Source organism: Calidris pugnax, unplaced genomic scaffold, assembly GCF_001431845.1.
Source record: "Calidris pugnax isolate Ruff unplaced genomic scaffold, ASM143184v1 scaffold27, whole genome shotgun sequence".
NCBI classification, from domain to species: Eukaryota; Metazoa; Chordata; class Aves; order Charadriiformes; family Scolopacidae; genus Calidris; species Calidris pugnax.
In genome coordinates, this window is record NW_015090893.1 from 16,129,746 (window position 1) to 16,154,152 (window position 24,407).

General features: G+C 44.3%; 1 protein-coding gene across 1 annotated transcript in view; it reads right to left on the reverse strand.

Moving 5' to 3' along the window:
* PCBD2 (pterin-4 alpha-carbinolamine dehydratase/dimerization cofactor of hepatocyte nuclear factor 1 alpha (TCF1) 2) overlaps positions 1 to 22,303 on the reverse strand; it is a 23,556-nt gene extending 1,253 nt beyond the window's left edge. The window contains exons 1-3 of the mRNA XM_014947688.1: positions 22,149 to 22,303; positions 2,953 to 3,033; positions 96 to 1,475 (exon numbers count right to left, since the gene is read on the reverse strand). Coding sequence (XP_014803174.1) covers positions 1,380 to 1,475; positions 2,953 to 3,021 — 165 coding nt within the window. The 5' untranslated portion in view covers positions 3,022 to 3,033; positions 22,149 to 22,303 and the 3' untranslated portion in view covers positions 96 to 1,379. The remainder of the gene's footprint in view (positions 1 to 95; positions 1,476 to 2,952; positions 3,034 to 22,148) is intronic.
* Between the last annotated feature and the right edge of the window lie 2,104 nt (positions 22,304 to 24,407).

Consider the following 24,407-nt stretch of genomic DNA (forward strand, 5'->3'; position numbering starts at 1 on the left):
TGGGAAAAAAAAAAAATTAAAAAAAAAAAATCTCCCTGCCGGCAGTGGAAACCTGTCTCGGGGAAGGATCATCGGTCTCTGCCGGCGGTGGAAACCTGTCTCGGGGAAGGATCATCGGATTAAAAAAAAATAAAAAAAAACCCCAAAGACTTTTGCAAACGGCGGAAGAAATTATTTTAAGCCTCGTCAGTGGGATCTGCAGCTCTTGGAACAATGTTCGCAATGAGTAATTGCAGATACCAAAAAAAAAAAAAAAAAAAAAATAAATAGGGTGAGCATAGCTTTGGCCGAGCCCAGCTTAGCAAGAATCCTGCTAATGCCGCTTCCTCCACTGCTGTCGGCTCCCGTCGGGGCTCCGGGCACCCAGCCAGGCTCCCCCCTCCAACCCAACAGGTATGGGAGAGTTAAAACAGGAGGGCTGGCCCCATCCTGCAAGGTGCTGAGCACTGACCTGGCCCCAAGCTCAAGCTTTGATAATGCTGTGAGTGCTGGGAGCTCACTGGGTTGTTTTTTTTTTTTATTTGCTGGACCAGAGCTAAAGTTTTCAGCAACTGCAGGATCCAGTCCCACATCTCAGATGGTTCTCAAGCAACCAGAAGACTTTTGGTGGACATAGGTGCTAAGCTGCGGGTGCCAAAAGGGCAGATGGGTTTGAAGAACCATCAGAGAAGCACAGAATAAGCACCAAAATGCAGAGCTGTAGCTGCTGGTTGAGCTGCAACTCCAAGGAAACATCAACAGCAGCCTGGGCTGCTCTCACCAGCATCCCTGGCACTCACCACCGGTCCCTGGCAGAGATGGAGGTGCCAAGGAGGGGACTGACCTGTCCTGGCTGCTCTCACGCTGTTTGAAGTGCAGGGATGTACAAATCTATAGCAGGGAAGTGGCTGGGCATGGGGCAAACTCCCACGGGCTTGAGGAACACCAACACGTGTGGGTGGGCTCCTGCTTCCATGGAATCATGGAATGGTTTGGGTTGAAGGGACCTTTAAAGGCCATCTAGTTCCAACCCCCTGCAATGACCGTGGACAACCTTCAACTAAATCAGGTTGCTCAAAGCCCCCTCCAACCTGACCTTGAACATTTCCAGGGATGGAGCTTTCATTCCAGCTTGTTTTAGTTCCTAGAAAAGGATTGTTCAAAACTAATTTTGTGCTGGTTTATCTGCTACATCCTCACATGGAGCCAGCACCGGTGAAGGACAAGCACAGGCACCCAGAGGGGTCTCAGGCTAAAAGGCAAAGCAAACCAAGCCACTCTTTCTACAAAATATCTTCTCTCGGGGGGGGGTTGTGAACTCAGGGTTACAAGGAATGAGGGATACCACTTAAATCAAAAAAAGGTTGGTGGGCACTGTATTAAAACGTTTTACATCTTTGTTACACCGAGGCAGCAGCTTTGTCAATAAACTGGGCCAGCTTCACGTCCCTCTTGGTCAGTCCACCGCTGTCGTGGGAAGTCAGAGTTATCTGAACCTGTGGAAAAGGAGAAGGAGAGGGTTATGAAGCTGTTCTGACCTTCGGCACGTAGGCTGTTCATGGGGAACACCACCCCTCTTCCCTGGTGAACTGGTTTCACAGGAGGCTCCTGGCGAGCTGGACACCCACCGCTCGTGTAAACCAGGAGACGCTGTAGGGGAGGAGGCTTGAAGAGAGCCTGAAGTCTCACCACAGCGAGCCCCTCCTCAGAATAAAACAGGCTTTGCATTCTTGGGTTTCGTCCAAGAAGAGGTGTCCGATTAAATAACTCTTTCTCCACGCTGAAACCCCAGGGATCGGTTTCATGACGAACCCCGGGCCAGTCACCGAGCTGCCAACAGCGGAGGCGGGGGCTCGGGGGTTTTGTTAAAAACCAGCACCCCGAAGGTGAAAAAATTGTTGAGCTTGTTGCAGATTAATTTCAAAAAGAAAAACAAACGGACTGGTGCATTTTGCTATGACGCAGCTGCCTGCACGGGTTTGTTTAGACTAAGCCAGATGACAAGTTGGGCGTTACTTTGTCTCGCCTCCGACTGAGATTTTTGGGAAGAGAGAAGTGGGGAAAAGAAGAAGAAAAAAAAAAAGGATAAATTCTAAACGCTCTGGAAAGCCAAGAAAGTCATGAAGTGTAGGTGGTCAGGACTTTTGCCCACTAAGCATTTAATGTCCCCTTAGACAGGGTGACCTAAAGGGCTGATGAGGAGGAACCTGTGCTGGGGAGAGAGGTGGGGATGTTCTGCTCTGGGACACAGGCTGCTTCTCCCCATGTCCTTTCAGTATATTTTTAGCAGGATTGGCACATCTTCGTCAAATGCTAAACCCAACAACTCAACACAATGCAACGAGAAGTATTAGAAAATAAAAATAAAGGCACAGCAATAATTTCCCCCCCCTCACACAGCACCTTTCATTCGAGGGCTGCAGTGTTCCTTGTAACCCTTGTAAATAGGAGACCACCGCCACTTAGGTAATATTATAAACAAATTTTATAAGCTGCTATGTTGAAGCACAGAGGTCTACAATTTTATTATTTTTTTTTTACAAAAATCAAACCTAAAGTGAGACTGCCAGGCTCCCGGATGGGTACCCACACATTGACACTCAGCTACCCCACACCGCCGGGCTCCCAACACGCTCCACGGAAAGGAATGAGAGTTGGTGAGTGGATTCGAAACAGTCGTTTATTCAGGTTGGCCAAATAAGAGTTTAAAGGCTTCTAAGTTATTTTTAGATCTCAGCCAGAGAGGTGAAGCGACAGGTCCAAACCATGACAGCAAACAACTGCAAAGAGCCTGATTCTGTATCCCCACTACAAATATCTCAGTGTATCTTTAAAAATCTCAAATCTCTTTATAAAGACACAATTTATTTCCATTCCCCTCCTTGTATATAAGCTACGAGGAAGAGAGAATGGGCCAGTGGTTTGGTCTCCTGAACTTGCCGTGCCTGCAACCAGGGCTGGAGAACACCTTACCTTGCTGTAGACGTTAAACCATTCCGGGTGGTGGTTCATCTTCTCTGCTTGGAGAGCAACGCGTGTCATAAACCCGAAAGCCTGGGGAGAGAAAGAGCAAAAAGGAAAATACTCCACCACCTGCCAGGACCGGCAGCTGATCTGCAAGATTCACTCCAAAACTCTCAAAAACTCCTCGAGATGCTCCAGACTCCTGCAGCTCAGGTTTGGGTCTGTTAAAGGAACGTTTTATCTTCTTGTGCCACTGCTGCATAGAATGGTTTGGGTTGGAAGGGATCTTAAAGCCCATCCAGTGCCACCCCGTGCCCTGGGCAGGGACACCTCCCACCAGCCCAGGTTGCTCCAAACCCCCTCCAACCTGGCCTTGAACCCCTCCAGGGATGGGGCAGCCACAGCTTCTCTGGCCAACCTGGGCCAGGCTCTCACCACCCTCACACCAAACAAGTTCTTCCCCACAGCTCAGCTCCATCTCCCCTCTTTCAGTGTCAAACCCTTCCCCCTTGTCCTATGGCGTCTCTCCCCATCTCTCCTGGAGCCCCTTGAGGGACTGGAAGGGGCTCCAAGGTCTCCCCGGAGCCTTCTCTTCTCCAGGCTGACCCCCCCCAACTCTCTCAGCCCCCCCTCCCAGCAGAGGGGCTCCAGCCCTCCCAGCATCTCTGCATCTCCTGAAACTGCTGAAATCATCCCCTTCAGACCCCACTGCACCATCCTGCTCAAAGTTATTACTTCAGGATTCAAAGCCATTGCACAAGAGCAATGTTTTTTGCTTTTGGCATCCATCAGTGATTTTAGACATCCATCTCTACATCCCTGACCTCTCACTGCATCTTAGAAAGGTGCCATTTCTAATTCAGCATCATGCCACAGCATTCCTGTACTAGACAGATACCATTTCCAGAAACATTCTTTCACAAAACTATTTTCCTGGGGGGGCAGAAAGGCAGCAGGTGGGGTTTCCCCTCTGCTCCATGAGAAAATATTTTCCCTCAAAATGAGCTAAAATAGGTTTCCCAATCCTCTGCCCCTCTATTCGGCGCAGCATGCTCCCCCAGGAGGCAGGTTTTATCACAGGCTCAGGAAGAAAATAACAGCAGGCCCTTGCCAAAATACTTCGGAGCAAATCACTACGTTATAAAGAAAATTAGAATGTCCATGTAAATCAAGAATGCAATTACACAGCGGGGCCCGAAGGGTCTCGGTGCGTGAGCAGGACGCCTCTAAGTCAGCGGGTTTTGTTCGTCCCGAGCTCCATCCGTCGGGGCTCAGGACCCGAATTAAAATGCAAAGCTAAAAGCAACATCCACGTTATAGTCTGGTTCGTATTATGATACAACAAGCTCAACAAAACCCTACCTGATTTAGGTAGTTTTTCAGTGCTAATTTATGGAAGAGAATGTGTATCGCCCGCATTCCACCAAGCGATGGCCGTTTCAAACAAACATGTGGTCAATGAATAACATATAATGGTTGATAATAGTTTCAAGTCTTTTTTCCTCTCGCAAATTACAAAAACCTTTCAGTAAAAAAAAGGAATGGGTGCCTGGATGAAGTATGACTTTGTTAGTCGCTTTGCCAGTCAAATGAATGCAAACGTTATAATCAGAGAAAATCATTCCAATGAGGTTTGTCATTTGGAAATCACCAAACTGTCAGCAATTAAAAAGCTTTTTTCTTTGACCCAAGAGCATTCCAAAATTCAGGAAAGTCTAACTTCCCTTGAAGCTCTCGCTTGGTTTAGTTTTACTTCGAGTGAACAATTACTTTTAAAAATTTGCAAATGTTTCAGCAGCAGGCTTTGAAGCAGAAAGCTGCAAGTTGCGCATTAGATGTTAGCAACGATTCGGAAAACTTCTGCATTAATAGCTCTGAAAAGATATTTGATTTCAATGTTTTTAGACCATCCGCGGGCTTAATAGGAATGGTATTTCCAACACAGCAAGCTATGCACAGAAACATCCCAAAAAACTTAAAACAGCAATGCATCTCCAACTAGATTGTACAAACAAACAGCAAGGGAAAAAACACATTAAATTTATGAAAACCCTACCAGGTTCACGTATGCTCTACCAGTGTCTGTCTGTCCATCCCAGGAACTCACCCGCCTACGTACAGACACAGGTCACACCACACAAACACAATTAATTGATCGTGTGACAATAATCATCACTCTGATGTAAGGCAGAGTGAACCACGCAAGCAAACGAGCCCACTAAATTAATCTGCTCTTCGGACCTTCCTTCAGGCTTTGTGACAATAAATCCTCCTGCTCAGTGGACCACCAAATCCTCCCGGAGATTAATTAATTTTGTCTCTTTCCATGGCAGAGGGTTGGAACTAGGTGATCTTTAAGGTCCTTTCCAACCCAAACCATTCCATGAATCTCTAAATCCTCCCACTCAGTTGACCACCAAGTCTTCTCTGCTCGGTGGACCACCTTGCCAACCCACTGCCTCTTCCCACTGCAACAGCAAAAAAATCTCCAGTTGGATAAAACAGTCACTGGTCTTAACGCTGTTCAACTTGACAAAGAGCTCTCAACTTGGGGCTGTCCAAGTCATGAAAATGAGCCAATTTTGGAGCCAAGGAACCCCCCAGGACAATCCTGCCACAGCGAAGGACCCAGCACACATGTCCCTCTCCACTCAGAGATGTTCTCCCTCACTGCACATTACCCAAAGCAACTTACTTCTTGCTTTTAAGTTTATTTTAATTATATGCAAAAAGTATCTCCCACTGAGAAAATGCGCTACAGTTCTACCCAGCAATTTCACCAGCGCAATCTCCATTAGGGTCCTAAATACTTCCTTTCCTAATTAAATGAATTGGAACGCTATTGTTTATGAATCACCTTTGTATTTGTAGAGCCGTAACCCTTCTTTGGGAAAATACAATTGGCTCTGGAAGGAAAAGATATTTAGGTTTGATTAGATATGAAAACACTATTACATAAAATCAGCTTGGACATTTCTTCACGTCTTGAAACTTGATCGGTAATTTGGTCTAATTGGTGATCAAGGAAACTATCTTGTGATCAATTAAAGTAATTACCACATTCCGGCAACACAACCAACCCTAATTTGAGCGGGAGTCTGCACTTCTTCAACTTTAATTAAAAATAATGAAAATTATTAAGCAGTCTGCAGTGCAAGATCATTGTCAAGACCGCATTGGTGGGCAGAGTTTATCAGACCATCACACATTTCTTGATGAAAGAGGGACAAGGACTTTACTCAAGACTGTAAGACCCAATGCAATCTTGATTTTCGCTATATTAATAACAGAGTTCTGCAGCCCCTCAGACACCAATGAGAACTTGTTCAGATTTTTCCTTGAAAAAATAAAAAAAAGGAGAAAGAAAGGACTTGAGCATTTTGTAGAAGCCATTATGAAGTCTTAAAAGAGACCCTGATGTGTTAAATATTATGAAGTATTTTGATATTTCAGTTGCAGAAGGACGTTTTCAACCTAATCCTTTTAGGACATTTGGGCTAAAATAACATCCAGCCATACAGGTTACTCTAAATATATTCCTCACATCACCCCAGTGATGGCAGACTCCAAAATCCCTGTAATGATCCAGGAACAGCACTAGAACCAGCGATGAATGAAGCAATCCTGCGCAGACAAGGAGATGCCCTGGGTGTGCCAGGACGTCTCTTCCCTTTGTGTCTTTCAAGATCAGGAAAGAAGGAACCAAAAACTAACGGTTTTTCAGTCATAACACCACTGTGTAAAACGGTTTTTAAACACCACCAGCCGCAGCTTGTCTCCATGAGATAAAAATCAGGGCTACTCTTAGAAGAACAAGTTAACGTAATAAAGTAAAAAGGAGTGTTTCGGGACCGGCTAAATTGCTTTTGGAAGTGACAAAGTACGCTATCACAAAATAAGACTTAATGCGATTTTTTGTGGCCTGAGAATGGGAAAACCAGGGCCAGACACTTTGCTGTCAGAAGAGGGAGGAAAGATGAAATTCCATCCTCCCCCTCCGCACCGCACAACGCCTCCCAGCGCCGGCAGAGCCGCGGCGTCCCGCAGCTAATCGGCCATTATTCTTCCTTTCACACTTCTTAAGCGAGGCATCAATTCATCTTAATACTTTTTAAACACGCTGCCTTCGCACAATGCTTGCCAACATTATCTTGATGAGTTATACATCAAAGGAGCACAGGTCGCCGTGTCGTGCTCATACATCAACCCACCCGCGAGTCCCCGGTGATGGATTACCCCAGAGCATCTCCAGAACAAAGCGGCTGACGGGACTTGACTCAAAAGCGGAGATATTCAAGAAAAACAGCTGAAAGGCTCAACAATACAACCACACGCCCTTTTTATTTATTTGTTTTGAAATGCGTACGCTACGAAGAGCCTACCAAGGCTTCTCAAATCCTTCGGACGCTCAGCCAAGGAAACCATATGCTAATCACAAGTACATTAAGGTTTCTGCCTCCCATCTGTCATTATAAGGCTGGAGGTAGCATTAACCTTGACCTCCTGCAGCGTGAGGGCTACCTGTCTTCCCTGCCCCATCCACCCGGGCCGCATCCGTATCATTTATCAGTGGGAAACGGATAAATAAAACAAGTTATGGTGACACTGTCACAGGAGGCAAGAGATTTGCTTTCACATGTTTCCTTCCCGTTCACCCAAGGAAAAAAAAAAAAATAAAATAAATACCCTTGTGTGCAGCAGAGAGCACGTGTTCTCCTTTGCAGTTTTGACACTTAGAACAACAATAAGCTCCAATTATTAAGGTTCACTTCCAAACTTCCAGCAGCTTTCGCACACCCAGCTGACATTACTACCTAACAGTGAGCCACGGGCCAGCAGATAAAAGGGAAAAGCTCTTTAATGTTGAGCTATTTTAAATTATGTTTGGCTAGTCACGAGGGTTTGACTTAATCTCATGACTTTTTCGGCTGTCCTCTCAAGAAAAAAAATGGGGTTTGTTTTATTTTAATTCTATTTACTCCACAAAGAAAGACTTTTACCTTACAAATATGCAAAAGAATCATCTCACAAGGGCACACTCCTCATCTGGAAGTGACAATTTGGTTAAAACACACAAAAAAAGACGAATCCAGCTAGTATTTGGGAAGGTGATGGCAGCACAGGAGGACAGGTACTCAGTCTGAAAACCACGTGCCCATTTTGGGACTCTTCCCTGTTGGCATCATCATCCTGCTTGAACCATCACCAGGGCCACCAGATCCATGTGGCAATAGATATTTTCCTCTTTACTCCTTTTTTTGGATTAATCCATGACATAAACCAGGGGAACACCTTCCCATAGCTCTTCTCCTTTTTAAAACCACCCCAAGAACAGAGGGACAGTCCTGAAGAATGCAACTAAATCACATCTCAAAACAGAGCTAAACTTGCATTATTCCCATCCTCATCTCTCCGTGGAGAGGGCAAGCAATGGGAAAGCCAGTTCTCTCCATCCCACCCCCATCCAGGCAGCAGGGTCTGAGGTCAACAACACCCAACAAACCACGAGTAGATAGTTTTTATTATATTTTTTTTTTCTCCTCTTTAGTAGCTTGAGGAGCAAAATATCGTGAATTCAGCCAAACTTCCCGTTCCCCAAGCACCCTAACTCTGAAAGACACTAATAAAGGGGAGGGAGGGGAGAGGAATTCTACAGACATACTGGCATGTACTGAGGTGCCGTTTCATAACAAAACATAAACTGAAAAAATACCAACCCCACAGCTACAATTTCCAACTGAATTGCCTCTGCTTTTCTGCGTTTACAATATCCTTTTAACATCCAGAGCCGACTGCCCGCATCCCCCATACTTCCCCGCACACATCATTTATACAAAAGTGAAACGCTGCTTTGCGCTCTAAAAAAAAAAAAAAAGTCACCTATTTATATTCATATTATAGCTGTAAACACTGCTCTCCATGTTAGATCTGCAGCGGCGTGTGTGAAAACCTTTACACCATGTTCCACAAAGAACGCTGTTTCTGTCTCCCAACACTTGTTTACAATTATGTCGGTGAAGAAACTAGCTCGCCAGCTCTATATCAAACATTTTTGACAGCAAAAGCACAAACACTGATCTATTCTAAGTAGTTTGCCACTCTCTGTAATCTTGGAAAAGGCATTCTTGCCTTTGATTCTAAAAATGTTTATACTTCATACATTATGCAAATAGTTTTTATATATTAAGAAATAATGCAAGCAAAGCTCAAGTTAAATTAAATTCTTCAACAATAACCTTGCCAAAGCACTGATTTTCCTATAAAAAAAAATTATTCCAATTTGTTGATCTTACATTGGATGAAACATACTGTAACAATCTTCATAATTTATGTCCTGTTGGGACACTATGATTTAAAGTAACATAATACAGACCAGCATCACTGCTAATCTAAACCACCTGACCAGATAAACAACAGTTTCCCCTTCTCTCTTCATTGAGGGTATTTCTGTTTATTGTCATATGATTTACCAATTTGAAGAACACGGAGAGTAAATGGAGGCAAAGAGAAGCGGGGCTCGGAGGCATGGCCTCTCCTCAGCGGGGACGTTTCTCACACAGGTACCGGGACAATGTCAAGAGCTGCAGGAGATGACAGATGGCAATTCCAGGAATGCCCCTCCCAGGAAAAGCCCAGCCCGCTCGGAAGTTTACATCGTTGGGCTCAATGCAGACCAGGTGAAGGCACGAGACGTGATGATGATGCTGGAGACGCATCTCCAAAAGAGCTCTGGGCCGAAGGCTTCAACTTCCAAGCCCAACAGTAACTCGAGCTATGACAGCACTTTGTCATAAAGCAGGTGCAAAGCAGGGTTTGCCCCATCTGAGATTCAACCAGCCTGAAAAAATGCAAATTTTCCTCTAAGACCATGAGACACAGGGACTGGTGCAAGAAAAGGGACTAAGAGGAAGGCAGAGAGCACTGACCTGCTCATAAAGCCTCCTCCTTGATTTGTCTTCCTCCTCTCCTCACGTGTGAAATACCCTCCGCACAACAAACCTCAACGTTATCTTTTCTAAGTCTATTTATAACAAGATTTTCATAACTGCTGAATTTAGACCTATTTTTCGCTTATTGGTGATAATTTGATACCAAATGTTACATCTATTACACCTTCCTCCTCGTCACATCTTGACTTTTCCAGCAGCTTCAGATCGCTTTTCCTATCCTCATTTTTATTACTGTAAGTGATCGCACCTGGATTTCATGAAAGCAGATAATACACTCGGTGATTCAATGAACAGACTTCACGCCAAAATTAATCACCTATTCCACCAAAAAGATTTATAAACTTGATGGAGTGGGAGGGAGAGAACATCAAGATGCCTTAAAGCAGTATAAAAACCTTCCTTCTGTTAAGTGATAAAAGTTTCGAGCCTGGACTCCATGGGGTCAATACAACCTTATACAAAACACATTAATTTTCTTGTAAGTAGATAAAAATAATTATAGTTGCCCACAGAGACTTGCAAAATATGCAGACATCCTAAATCCCAAACAAGCCTGGAACAAGGTCCCATGATATTTGTGATATATCTCTTCATATAGAAATATTCAAAAGAAAGGCTTTTCTCTCCCCCCCCGCCCCAGTTAGCACTCTAGGTAAACATAGCCTCATAAATATTACTTTATTTATTCAAAAATGTAGATCTCTATATTAGATTTTTAGAGGAAAAAAAAAGGAGAATAACCCCAGGTTTCAGGGCTGAACGAGAACATGGAAGAAATCCTCCAGCCACGTACTCAGCTAAACGCGACTCTCCACCTCCCAAGCCATTTTTGTCTGCTTTGTGCTCAAAAAGGGAACATAAAGGTTGCACTTAGGTGGTTTACACCAAATAAAATGGCTATTTCGAGAAACATGACTTTTTTAAAATGAACTTCTTGCGCCCTACCTAGAAACATGAAATAATACAGCGAAGCCCCCATTAGCCGAGCACCTGCTAAAGCAATCAGTCACTTACAATAATAAACTCTCTTGGCTGCGCAACTGAAGGAAGGATGATAATTTCACTTGTTAAAGCAAATGTTTGGCCCAGCAAATCAAGCCCCCGGCTGTACTGTAATAACGCCATCACCCAAACCACTATAAAAATAAACCAGTAACAAGACACAGTTGGTCCCCGGTTCCAACCCTCCCAATCCAGGCATAAGGATGCTGCTGCTCAGGCCATGAACCACCCTCCCACCCCACGGGGCTAGCCCCAGACACGAATCTACTGCAAACCAGACCAAATCAGAACTAATTTAAGTGAATTCTCCACTTCAAAAAGGTGCAGGAATCCTCTGGCTTCTCTAGAGCTCAGGCAGGGTGCAGAAGAACAGAGAAGTTTATTATTATCCCATGGCACCAGGTTGTGGATGGGACAGACCTGGCTACAGCAGAACAAAATACCACTATTCTCCCCAATGTTTCTTCTCACTCGTACACACAGGAATGATTTCATTCCACACAGGAATGATTTCATTCCGTAGACATGAAAGTGAAGTTCACGTGCCGTACACGCTGCTGATAACACGGGGAGCACTCAAAACCCTCCTTGGTCTTTTGGCCAAGATGACACACACGACCAGTTTCATATCCAAAATCTCCTCTGCTGAGCATCCAAGGGCAGTCATATCCTGCCTCTGATAATCCTCTAAACCTCTGCCATTTATGATCCTAAGAAAACATCAAAGAGTGATAAGAAAGGCATTGCTTCATGATGGATTAAGAGAAGAAGCGGCTGGTCTCATGACCATTTCATTTTCCACCATCCTCCTACCCACTACACCGTCAGCTCTTTTCATTTGGGTTTTTAAAGACAAGGGCAACAATTCAAACAGGAGACAGAGACACCATGATGGAGGTGTGAGGAATTTGAAGAGGTCTTCTGATTGCTTTCTTGGCCATGCCAGAACCTAAAAAGACCTGAAGCTGTGAAATAAAACAAACTGAGGAACATTTATTGCAGATCCAGTCAGGGAATCATTTCACTCAACTGAGCTGCTGAAATATCATCAGAATGGTTCTTCATGTTTGATCACCTCTTGTAGTAGGAGAGAGTAGATGACCATGGGGGCAGTGAACTCAGCAGGAGACTTGCTTGGGCCAGCACTAGCAGGCTTTTAATTTATATTGCACTATAAAATTCAAATCCTATTTTGCAGACAGACATTTCAAGCCTAGGAGTGACAGATCCTTTGAAGAAAGCATAGGAGAGACCAAGCATCTTCCCAGATGACACGTTTCCCTTTGGGGCAACCTCAGACCAGTTGGGTACCTCGCCTGGATTTCCCTTTGGGGCAACCTTCAACCTCAGACCAGTTGGGTACCTCGCCTGGTTTGCCATGCCCACTGTTCCCTACGTGATCTATAGGTCACCTAGACCCCTGTTTCAAATCCTGTCACTGGAAGGATGAGTAGAGGAGGTCATGGAAAAATGGACCAAGGCAGCTATGTTATATTATTAAGAACAAGGCTCACTTAACTGCCAACAATTTAGATAGACAACACACGTTATATTATTAAGAACAAGGCTCACATAACTGCCAACAATTTAGATAGACAACACACACTTAGCATTTTCAACTGTCTTCAGACCCCTCTGTGTGCTCCACGCACACACCTGGAAGTGGCAGAGTGCGTCCAATGTGCAATAGATTGAGAAGTTCCAGTGGTTTGTTTATTTTTGCTTGGTTTTTTACTAAGACACAAGGGTTCCTCTGGGCAGCCCACCCCATTCGTACATCGGTAGAACTGGAAACGGAGAGACAGGCTCACAAGGAGAGATAAATATTAATTCCGAGTCCTCCAGCAAATGTCAAATTTCTTTTAGAGATTCATATGAGACCACCACAAAGGGAAACCCTTTGTACACCTCTGTTTTTTTAGTAGATTGGGTATTACAAGACGTAGACATAAGCACAACGTCCTGGGCTTGTACAACTAACGCAACGACACCCACCCACTGTATCACAGGATATTCTCCCAACCAGGGACACCTTGGTCATACACACATATTTAACTGCCTACTGTTATTCTCATCACGCCACGAGGAAAATCCCACTAGATCATGAAATCAGGACTTTCCCCTCTGATCCTAGGAATAAAAAAACCCACGTTTTCCTACAAAGCACCCGCAGCAATAAACAAACCCAACGGTGTCGGTGCTGACTCGGCACCGGGCTCCTCACTCATCAGCACAGTCCCCACCAAACCCCTCCAAGACATCACAGCCAGCTTAAAGCAACTTCTCATCTCAACCCAATAAAATTTAAGGAAGAAAACGGCAAAGGGAGGAGGAAGACAGGAAGCTCTCCGTACCAAAAAAACCAAAACCCTACATGAAGTGAGTTTGCAGCTTTATAAAAGAGGAATGAATAAGGCTGCACCCTCCTCACCCCGATAAACCGCCAGTGGCTTTCGCAGAGCAGATGTAACGCTTTAGCCAAACGTGATTGTTTGTGAAAGAAATAATTCTGATCAAAAAACCCGAAATTGCAGCCAGCAGAAGCGCTGCACTTCGTCACGTTAATCCGCCCTGACGGGGAGCGGCGAGCGGAGATTCCTACTGCGAGAGGAGCAGATGCGAAAGGTCAGGGCTGGCCTGCGACTTCAAAACCCTTAACGTGTAAAACAGTGTGCATTAAAGCCTGAAACGGCTCACGGCGGGATTAACGGATGTCCGCTAAGTGGGTTTGATGTGCTTTTGGTGAGTAATGGTTAATTTTTAAATAGGGGCGTCGCAGTTCTATTTCAGTTTATTCTGCCAGCCAGAGTCCATTTTTAATTACAATCGCAGAGGATAATATCCCAAAAGCCTGTCTCTGCTTCAGAAAGTGAGAGCTGCTGGTGTAAAAAGCAAATTTGAAAAACCTAGTCGGGTATTATTCCAAAAGCAAGGGGATACAAGAGGTTAAACAACCAAGACAGAGAGATGTGCTGTTTGCATTTAATCAGCACCTTTCCAGCACCCCCATAAAAATAAATTTTAATGGAGAAAGACACCAAGTTTCCTTGGTTTTCCAAGGTTTTTGCAAGACACCAAGTTTCCTTAAGTGAAATGGTAAAAATAAAATATCAAAGTGAGCATATTCTTCAGGAAAGGCAACGTCAGTTTCACCTGTATTTTCCCGAATGAAAGCATCCAACAGAGTTCAAACCCATTGAATTCTCCATTCATTTTCCAAAGGAGATTTAACAAGGAAAGAGCCCAAACTGCAGTTAAAATCAAGCTGACCTGCTCCCATTTGCTCTTTTTGGTAGGAATCTACAGCATCCCTGCCCACATGGCTGATACTTTCGTTCTCTTTATTTCCAACGGAGCGAACAATCAATCTGTGCCTTAAGTGAAACGGTAAAAAAAAATAAAAAATATCAAAGTGAGCATATTCTTCAGGAAAGGCAACGTCAGTTTCACCTGTATTTTCCCGAATGAAAGCATCCAACAGAGTTCAAACCCATTGAATTCTCCATTCATTTTCCAAAGGAGATTTAACAAGGAAAGAGCCCAAACTGCAGTTAAAATCAAGCTGACCTGCTCCCATTTGCTCTCTTTGGTAGGAATCTACAGCATCCCTGCCCGCACGGCTGATACTTTCGTTCTCTTTATTTCCAATGGAGTGAACAATCAATCTGTGCAGCTGGAAAAAAAAATTGAGAAACATTTCTTCTACTCCCAATCTACAAACCAGCTCGTGGAACCCGGAGCGAACAATCAATCTGTGCAGCTGAAAAAAAAAAAAGGAGAAACATTTCTCCTACTCCCAATCTACAAACCAGCTCGTGGAACCCAAAAGGCATTTGGACAAATAATTTCTTTGGCGCTTTCAGATCAATGCATGAAACAAGCACAAGGCAAACGCTATAATATTTTTCACTTGAGTCACAATAAATCCATCTTTTAGGGCAGGCATCTGTATTTGAGCCAACTGGAGAGCAGCCCAGAGGTCGGCTGGGCAGATTTTAGCAGCAGCCTGGAAAATGGAGATACAACAGGTCTACTTGGTGGGGCAAACAGCAGTTAGAAATGCCACCACCCCCAATAATTATAAACAATAAAATGATGGTTTATTCTAAGGAGAAATATGACTTAGCTCATCAAGAAAAGGAGCATCCCTCATTATTAACCATAACTCATTATAGTTAAGTCACAAGGAAAATTAAACTGATGCAACTTCTACGACACCTGTGATGGGACATCTCGCACGATGGAGGAGATGAAGGAACCATGCTCAGTCCAAGTCTTCAACTTAAACGTGATTAATTTTAGTTAATATGATTAATGTTGTGACATCTTAAATAATCCTGGCAGCTGGATACTGGTGGTAGCACGACAATGACGTTATAGAGGTGACACTACTGTAACTTGCCACGAGCAGATAGGACAGGAGGGTGGTGGGATCTGGCCAAAGAGCAGTCAACATACTCCAGCGCTGGCTGCATTTACATACGGTTTTGTACCCCACCAGCCATGCTGCCCACGAGAAGAAAACAAATCCTGGATTTCCCAGCTCCCAGCCCCAAGGATTTTATTTCTGCCTAGACACAATCCAACAGCATATTTCCCCCGCTATGGAGTTTCCAGCTTCGTGGAATTTCCCACTGCTGGCTGCCAGGTGACTGGGAGCATCACTGGACACACCAACCAGGGCACCAGCATCATCTCCTCCTTGGCCAGGGAAGGAGACTCGTAAGCTCTCAAAGGAGCCATCTCCCCAGAACTTCTCCTTTCATCTCCCCCAGACCCAGAGGTCCCTGCCTTCCACGGGCAGTGCTGGGCACTGGTGTGAGCAAGTGGATCATGTCCAGGTCCCACAGCTGCACCTTGACCCTCCGACCCACCAACTCAGAGGCCAGAACGTTATTTACTCAGTCACAAGAATAAACTCAAGGAAGGTATCACTGTTCAGGAATCATATTTTGACTGTTCTCCACCAAGAGACACTTGAGCCAGTTCATTCCCCCCCGTTTCAGCCTGTGCCAGTGCCCAAACTCTACTATCAGTTTCTAATAAAGGGAAATGTCAACAGGCAGATACGCCAGAAATTCATTATTTTCAGATACAAAGATTTTCTCAACTCTGTAAACCCACTCGTAAATAATTCTGATTTATTGTAAATGGGTTATTGTATTCATAAACGCAGGGAAGTTAGTGAACAACATAACTACCAGCAGAAATACTTTCATAACTTTGCAGGTGCACAAATCACAGCACATGGGAGAGGACTCAAAGGATAATGGAAAACGAAGCAGTTTAGGAAAGACTATATGAAAACCAGCACCTTCCTTAGGCGGATAAATAAAATAAAATAAGAATTTCTTTTCATTCCACAGCCAACCTAACGGGAGACTCTAGCAGAGGGACCGAGCAGACTGATACCACATTAAAAATACCGATTCCTCCCCAAACGGATGAAAACAGGTTCGTCTTTTGATTAGCAGAAGTGACAGTCGGGGCTGGGGCTGCTCAGGCTTTGAGGTTAAACACAACTGACATAAGCTGCACCTGAATCCAATCAGTCCCCGGGCTCTGAGAAGATTCACACGCGAGGACTAAATTTGTCACAAATGGGTTGGTTTCCGATCCTCCTGTAGCCAACTTGCTTTATTCTGACCCCCATTTAACAAATCAACTTAATGGGCACTGGGAGTGCTATAAAACTTAACAATGGAGTGATTTTAACTTTTAAAATATAGTTATGAAGCAAAATGTTGGAGAGCTCCTTCAATACTGGAAATCAAATTAAATCTAGACATTTTTTAACAGTCTTGACAGATATAATCCTAGTTACCATGTAAATTTATGGTAAGCTGCTGTGATATTAGCCACAGGTGCTACTTTTAATATATGGCCCGCATCTGGCTGGGAATAAAATTACTCAGAGGACTGAAAATGACCTCACTATCAGACAATGGAGAAGAAAAAAAAACCCAACCAACCCCACAAGGCCGCTGTGGCATATAAAAAGCTGGAGATGTGGTCCACAATGAAATATTTAACATAAAAATCATTTTAACTCTGCAGAGCGTAGGTTAAAGGATATTATGTTTTCAATACGTAAAAGGCGTGGACGTCTTTCAGCCAAACAGCCAAAAGATTAAGCACATCAAGCGGCAATGAAATCCGCTGCCTACGTATATAAAAACAAATTTTCCAATCTTTGATCAACGCAGAAGACAAAGCAACATGTTGGGAGCAGAAAAAGGCAGTATGGACACAGGTTACATTACAGGGACTGGCACCAAGTACCAGCATCAAAACCAAGAAAGAGCATTCATCTCATCCTACCAAATTAATTCAGATGTGAATTGCGATAATAAAACAAGGATGATCAATTTAAAGGGGCAAATCTGAGCACGTCTCCCTACAGCTAAAGGAAAATAATTGGCTTTTCAATGAGGGGGGATTAAAAAAACCCAACAAAACCAAACAAAAAGGCATTTACAATCACACGCCCTGATTTTTTTTTCTCCTGGATTTCAAGCAAGAGAGCTAGAAAATTTGGAAAGGAAATGTAAAGTGAGAATAATAATTTATTGTACCCTTCTAGATTTTTTGCACATCTTTAAAGAAGTTCCCAAAAACCCAGAGTCCACAACTGCAACGAAACAGACGTGCTCCCACTCTCACAGGACACCGTCCTCCAAAGCCCTTCCTCACTGTCCCCTCTGCCCAGGCTCATCTTTTGCTCGTGTCCTGCAGCTCAGAACACAAAACGTATTTAAAACAGCTTTTCAAACTCTTAGAGCATTTGATTTCCTGTCATTTTATAAAATGACGTTAGAGCTCTTATGGAGACTTCCTACATGATTTTTTTTTTTTAAAAAAAACCCAACCTTAATTAAAAACTTACCCTATAAAAGAAAGCAGCTGTAAATGCTGAACCTGACCATCAGCAAACATGCCCACCTTTGTAATTTCCTAACTGCATTTTCTGCCTGGGCGTGATTACCGAAGGAAATGCAATCACACAGGCAGTTGCCCCTTAAACCCTCTGGTCAAATCCAACCAACTTTGACAAGAGACATGGAAGTCTCGGAGTTAAGATGTTCCTGCAGATTTGGTGAAAATGAGCAGCTGGAGAAGGGACCCAAACCGAGCACTCGGAGCCTCACCCAGACAGGACCAGGCTCCGGACGAACCTGGGGGAAATTCAGGTTTTTAAGCCAGGTCTGTCCCCTTCACAGGATCACCCCTCCCGAGCTGTGCCGACCTGAAACGCTGAGAAAATCCTGGGAACTTCCTGAGACACAGGGCAGGACATCAAGGTCCTCAGCAACCCTTCCCCCCCCTCCCTCGATGACCAACTTTTGACGTTAGTCCCGAAGTTTCTGCAGTTTCTTTCCTGGGTTCACAGAACAATAATTGGGAGAAGTTACCAGCGTGGTCTGGAGGTGTTTAACCTTCTATCCTGATTCTGAATTTTGCTTGGGCAGACTGGAAGCAGAGGGCTTGTTCCACAGCTGGAAGAGAAACCTTCTCTTTCAGACACAAACGGACAAGAACATGCCTTCTTGATGCCACACAGTGGCCTGAAAGCCTCGTCAGCTGCTTGTCTCCTCCCTGCAGCCAGGGAAAGAGGCTCTGAATAAGCTCCCTGACGTGGCTGTGAGGTTTATGGAAGGTCACCAGCACCGAGATGCACGGCAGGGCTCAAGACTTGCCATGGAGTGGCCCAACCCCACCCACTCTCCAAGACCTTGGTCATGGCCAGAGGTTTCCACCAAATGCACGCTCCCTGGGGAAAGAGACTTGCACCACAGCGTGGGTCCTGCAGGTAAAAGCCTCTGATTTTAACTCATCACTGCCCACTTGCTACTCAACAGTGGCAATAACATTGCAAGGCCAAAGGAGGAATGGACACCTTGGTGCAATCAGCAGAGCTCTTCCAGACGAGGTGCTCTGCTCTACGGTTGAGTTGCGTTTGCATTTTTTCCCCCCATCATTGGTGTAGTTCATATTTTCTACAAGATTCAGAACACCCACCCTCCAGGAGCCTGTCTGGTGCTAGAGACAAGAAGAACACGGAGCAGCACCCACCACCCAGCCCAGTAGAGCAGGACTGGTGCGTGGTGGGCACCCACAGCAACGTAACAAAGGGCTTTCAGCCGGGAGCCCAGGCTGATTTCCAGCTTGTTTCAGAAAACTGTACCACCAAAGGCCATTTTCATGAAAATGTATCTTCAGCCTAACAAACGGCACCAGCGCTTTCAAGTTCTGGGTTAGAAACTAATTCCCTAAGCCCGAAGTGTCATTAGCTTGTCAGCCTCCCAAAGGCAGCCCCTTCCTGAGCGCTTTCAACCAGGCTAATCTCAGCCTGAAAGCTGCAGGAATCTAAATAACTCTTGTTTCACAGAAGTTTCATTTCATTCTCATGCTGAAAATAATATACATAAACCAAGCTCATGTCTACACATTTGCACGACTTTATAATAAAAGTTGTGTTTATATTCTTAACATCTGTTGACATACACAGACTCTGTAAACCTGGCATAGATTTTAAAGACACAGAATTTTCCATGCATCATGAACATTATCTGCGAGAGGCAATAAAAAAAAGCAATGAATACATTAATCATACCAATATCATCTGCAAAACATAAATCTGAAATACCTTTCATGTCAGCTCAACTACTTTTGGGGTTTTTTTTCTTGGTTTTGCTTTTTTTTTTTTCCCTCTTCTTACACACCTGATTATACTCCATCTGTAAAAGGGCAGCAGGAAGATCACCGAGGAAATGACATTTCTCAGTCCTTTGGCTTTTACTAAATAATCACATTCTAAATAAAGCAAATAGAATATTTATTATGTGAAATGAAAGAAGTTGTACCTACAAGTTCAACTTTTTTTCCTTGCAGGACTAAATTCCCCCAAAGTACAGTGCAGGTATACAGGTCTGCTTTGGTTGTTTGCTCCCTAGGTCATAATAAACACAGTATTTACTAAAAGCTATTACAAATATAACCATCAATAAGCATACATGCATAATTTTAATTTACTTCCAGCTTCAACTTATTGAAAGGCAAATACTCCCTCTGTGATACCAGCTCTGAGCATCCCCTCGGGAGCTGCACCTTGAGCCCTTTTGACTACGATACCAGGGACGGCTTCTGCCCCAAACGACCACAAATGGGGAGGAGGGAGCTGGTTCCTCGGAATCAGCAGGTGAAATTCACTGAATTTCACTGAAATTCACTGAAATTTCTGCCCTCGGATGTTCACATAGAACCCTGACCCAGCCAGAGCTGCCCAGAGCATCCCACCCACCCAGCTGCTGGGGGCAGAAAGCTCAGTTTTGAAGCCAATTCTCAGCCTCTGCTCTCATTTCTGCCTTACCCGACACCCGTGAGGGGTAACCAGGGGCGACAGAGCCTGTGCCAACATCTCCCAAACAATCCAAATTACATTTATTTTTAAGATTACCCTCTTTAAGATGACACGTACTAGTAATATAAATTTATACTTCAAGATTTAATAATAAGACTATTCAAATATATTCCATTTCCTACACTGGTATCGGTCTTTAAATTAGGAAGACATATGAATATCTACCTGTTTTGTAAGATAAATGTACACAGTCAAAAATAACCCCAACTTTGTAATTTTTTGCCAAAACAATGGGTTCTCTAGGTATCTGCTGTCGGGTCACACCGATTAATCTCTTGACCTATCTGCTGCCTGACTGCCTAAGTCCACCTGATCAAGCAGACTTACTTAATTGCAGTGTGCAAAACCACGTTTTTATTAACTTTGGGGAAAAAGAAGTAATTTCTAGTTGTGCTGAACAGCAAAGGCTTTGACTGTGCCTCAGCAGAGATGCTGTTTCATGAAAATTCAAAACACAAAGGCTGAAAATCTCAGCTCTTTTATCAAAGGTGCTGTTCTCTCCTGGTTGCTCCAGCCCCGAGCTGCCTGCGTATCTCACCAAGGTTTCATGTGAGCTCCCTCTCATGGGCTTCCCTCCTGCGTTACCCTCTGAATTATCTGAATTGTTCTGTATTAGCGTCCAGGTTTGAAGTGAAATCCAGGAAAAAAATGTACAGGAGGCTCCAGATGTGCCACCCAGCCCAGCACTCTCCTGCTCGTGAGCTGGCTTTTTCTGCAGTTCTTTTCTCTTTCGCTTTCTCTCAGCTCAGAGGGGCTTGAGGGCAACTCACCCACCTTCTCTCCACTGCCTGGGCTTTCTTTACTGTGACAACTACTGTCTGAAACGGCAAAAAAAAAAGAGCCAGCTTTACAAATTGTTATTTTTCTAGTTCACTGTGATTTCCTCCAAAATAATCATGGTCTGGGTTGAGGCACTGCCATATAAATAAGATCTTGGTCCCTACGTGCACCAACAACACCCGGAACTCGCTGTGTCCCTCTCAGAGCAAGGAGAAGAACCAGCTCAGGGAGAGCCATCGCTCCAACAAAACCCAGGGCTTCCTCTCCCACCCAAGAAACTGCTCACCTCTCCTGCAGAAATAAACCAGAAGGGAAACGCACGCTCTCGGAACGTGACTTTTCTCTAAGCAACGTCAGGATTCCTCAGAAGGCAATTTTTTTTTAGGGGAACGGAGCTGACAGCAAGTCTCAAGATCAAGTCAGTGTTTCTAAAGGAAGTTTGTAACTCACGTCCGAGACGTGGCTCGGGATCCTGACTCCAAAGAAAAACCCAGCCAGGTCTAACCAGCAGCCTGCCCTGCCGAAGGCTCTGCCAGATCAGCCACTATGATTCATTCAAGAACATACCAGAACCCTGTCTTCCTGCTCAGAAGGTGAAACACATCATATTTTCCCCACCTGATTTATCAAAAGTTTCTGTTCTTACAGTTACCCATTTTTCTTCAAGATTTTTCCTGCCAAAACCAAACCCCACTCTCCACATATACCCAGCATTCATTTACAAGCGCTAGTAATGGGGAAAAAAAATAAATGAGGAAGAAATATTATTTGTCTAATCCCATAGTACCGACCCTGACCTTGACCCTAATACTATAATCCAGAAATTGTAATATTAGAACAAATTTACTTAACAACTACAAAACGGAATTAATTTGCTCCACCTAACGAGATGAGAATCAGGGAGCAACTCATCGAGGCAAATCCAGCAGGGTTTGGGGCCCCACGAGGATACTCCCAAATTTCTGAATATAAACATTTTCCCATCGGGATGGTATGGAAATGAAAGCAGTTACACTTCCTTTATATTTAAAGCGGTTCCTAACGCTAATTACCTGATTAAAATTTTTGAAATTGAACTCTTTGTAGATGGCATCTCTTTCGCCCAGCTCAGCCCAGCCCGAAGCTTTGAGATGGAGCAGGAGTTGGCTCCTCTCCTCCGTCGTCAGCCAGCGAGACTGAGGGGACTGCTGGGGAGAGAAAACACACACTCAGGACACTGGGGAGGCTGAGGTTCCCCTTCACGCAACAACAAGGAAACTACATGGAGAAGCTGTGGTTAGGTATTGTCAGAAGGTGGGGAGGTGGAAAATTCACTGTAGAGCTTCTTACTTTTTATCGTTTCGCAGATCGGCTCAAAACAGGCAAGAAAACACCATTTCTGTTTGGTCAATTAAATTGGGCTAAATGGTTTTGTACCAAACCAGTGGAAAGTGACCAGCTCTTTCATGGGAATGAACACAGACACCAGGACCCATCCCTCGTTCATCTGAATTATCCAGATGCTGTACAAAGTGAACTAATGTTCAAACGTTCCATTCCATCATATAAATGATTATTTACATTAAACGTACAATTACAAGGCTAAAAGCAATACCTATTTTAAAAGACAGAGGCAAAATAGCCAACTGTGCCCTTCACAGCTCCTGTGCTGCTATTTCTGAGGAAGCAGGAACAGATTTAAAGATAACACGTGCTGCACAGTTCTACAAGCAACAAACAGCTTTTTAACGAGCAAGAAAACCAATTGACAATACGGACACAGTTATGAGAAGCTCCACGTTACTGGTGTAAGCAACAGGTTCTGCAAAGCAGCTTTAAATAAGTCTTATTTGAAGCAAAAGGAGTCCTGAAGCCACGGGGATCACAGACGTAATGAATTACACCTTCTACTTAAATAACTGTCTGAGCCACACACGAGGCCAGAGATGGAGGGAAGTTCTACAAGTTGTTTGGAAGAGGCTTGATATTTTTCCTAAAAGCAGAGACCAAGGGCACAAGTGATTCCTTAGAGAATATATTCTAACAGATTGACCTCAAACTCATCAACACCATGCTTTAAAGGAAGAACTTCTCTCCCCAGCAGAGCAAAATTCAGATTTCTTTAGTCTGTGTATTAGCAGGTGGCACAGCCTGGTGAGACCTTCCAGCAAGGGCTGAAGGGTTTTGCTCCAGAGCTTCCCCGACACATCCCAGCCCTGAAAGGACCCAAAAAAGGAGGATTTTTTTTGCCTTTGCCAGCCATCGCTGGCAGCTCCGCCGCAGGTGCCACCAGATGGGGCTGTGAGCCCGAGCAGAGCAGGAATTAACGCAATTAACGTGACCTGAGCGGGGCAGGACGGCCCAGGAGCAACATTTTCACCAATAATAAGGGACAAAAAAAACCACAAACCAACCCCAAACGGTGTAAATCAACCTCACAGCATCACTGCCACTGCTTGTGTTCAGTGGGATATAGCCAGTCCAAAAGAGGGGTTTTACACGTCCCAAAACGAACTAATTTATGCTTCGTACGCAGCTTTGGACTGGCAAAAATATAAATATTGGATTTGTTGCTGCAATAACCACAGATGCAGGCATCAATTTCTTACATTCTTCTTTTTCCAGAAAAAAAATAAATCGCCAAAGGTAACGGCTGTCTTGAAAATTATTATTTCACCTGGCAAGAGATTAAATTAGTTGGCTAATTTACAAAAAGACAAATAAATCGTGGGGGTGGGCTTTTTGTGGGATGGTAGGGTCCAGGAGACAGCAGGAAGCTCATTCCTCGGGCTGGGAGCAGAGATTTCTCTGGTAGTTTTGGGGACGTTGCAGTGACCCGGGCTGGGCACAGGGGTGTGGATGGGACCTGAAATTAGATTGTGTGGTTTTTAATAAAAATATGGGGACCGAGTACGATGCAGGTCCCCGGAGAGCACCGATGGCAGCGTTTTTTGCCCAGAAATAGGTCTCAAAGGCCACGTCCCGAGTTCAGCCCTCCAACACATCGCGCCGATATTGGGAAACGTCGCAGAAATCAGCAGGAAAAAGGGAAAAGGGAAGGGGGGAGATGCCATTTGCGTTTTTATGACCGCGCCACCCCCACGGGGACCCGCAAATATTGACTCAGTGCACCAGTTCACCCAGTTGAACCAGGGCAATGGGACACGTCCCTGCAGAGGAAGCCCGGGTGGGGGGGGAGAGGGGATAAAGAATCATTAATTACAATTAAAAAAAGAGGAAAATATAAAATATTTCATACCTAAGGATCTAAACGTGCAATTAGTTATTAGCTCTCTATATAAATATATATATAAGTATATAAACAATCAGGA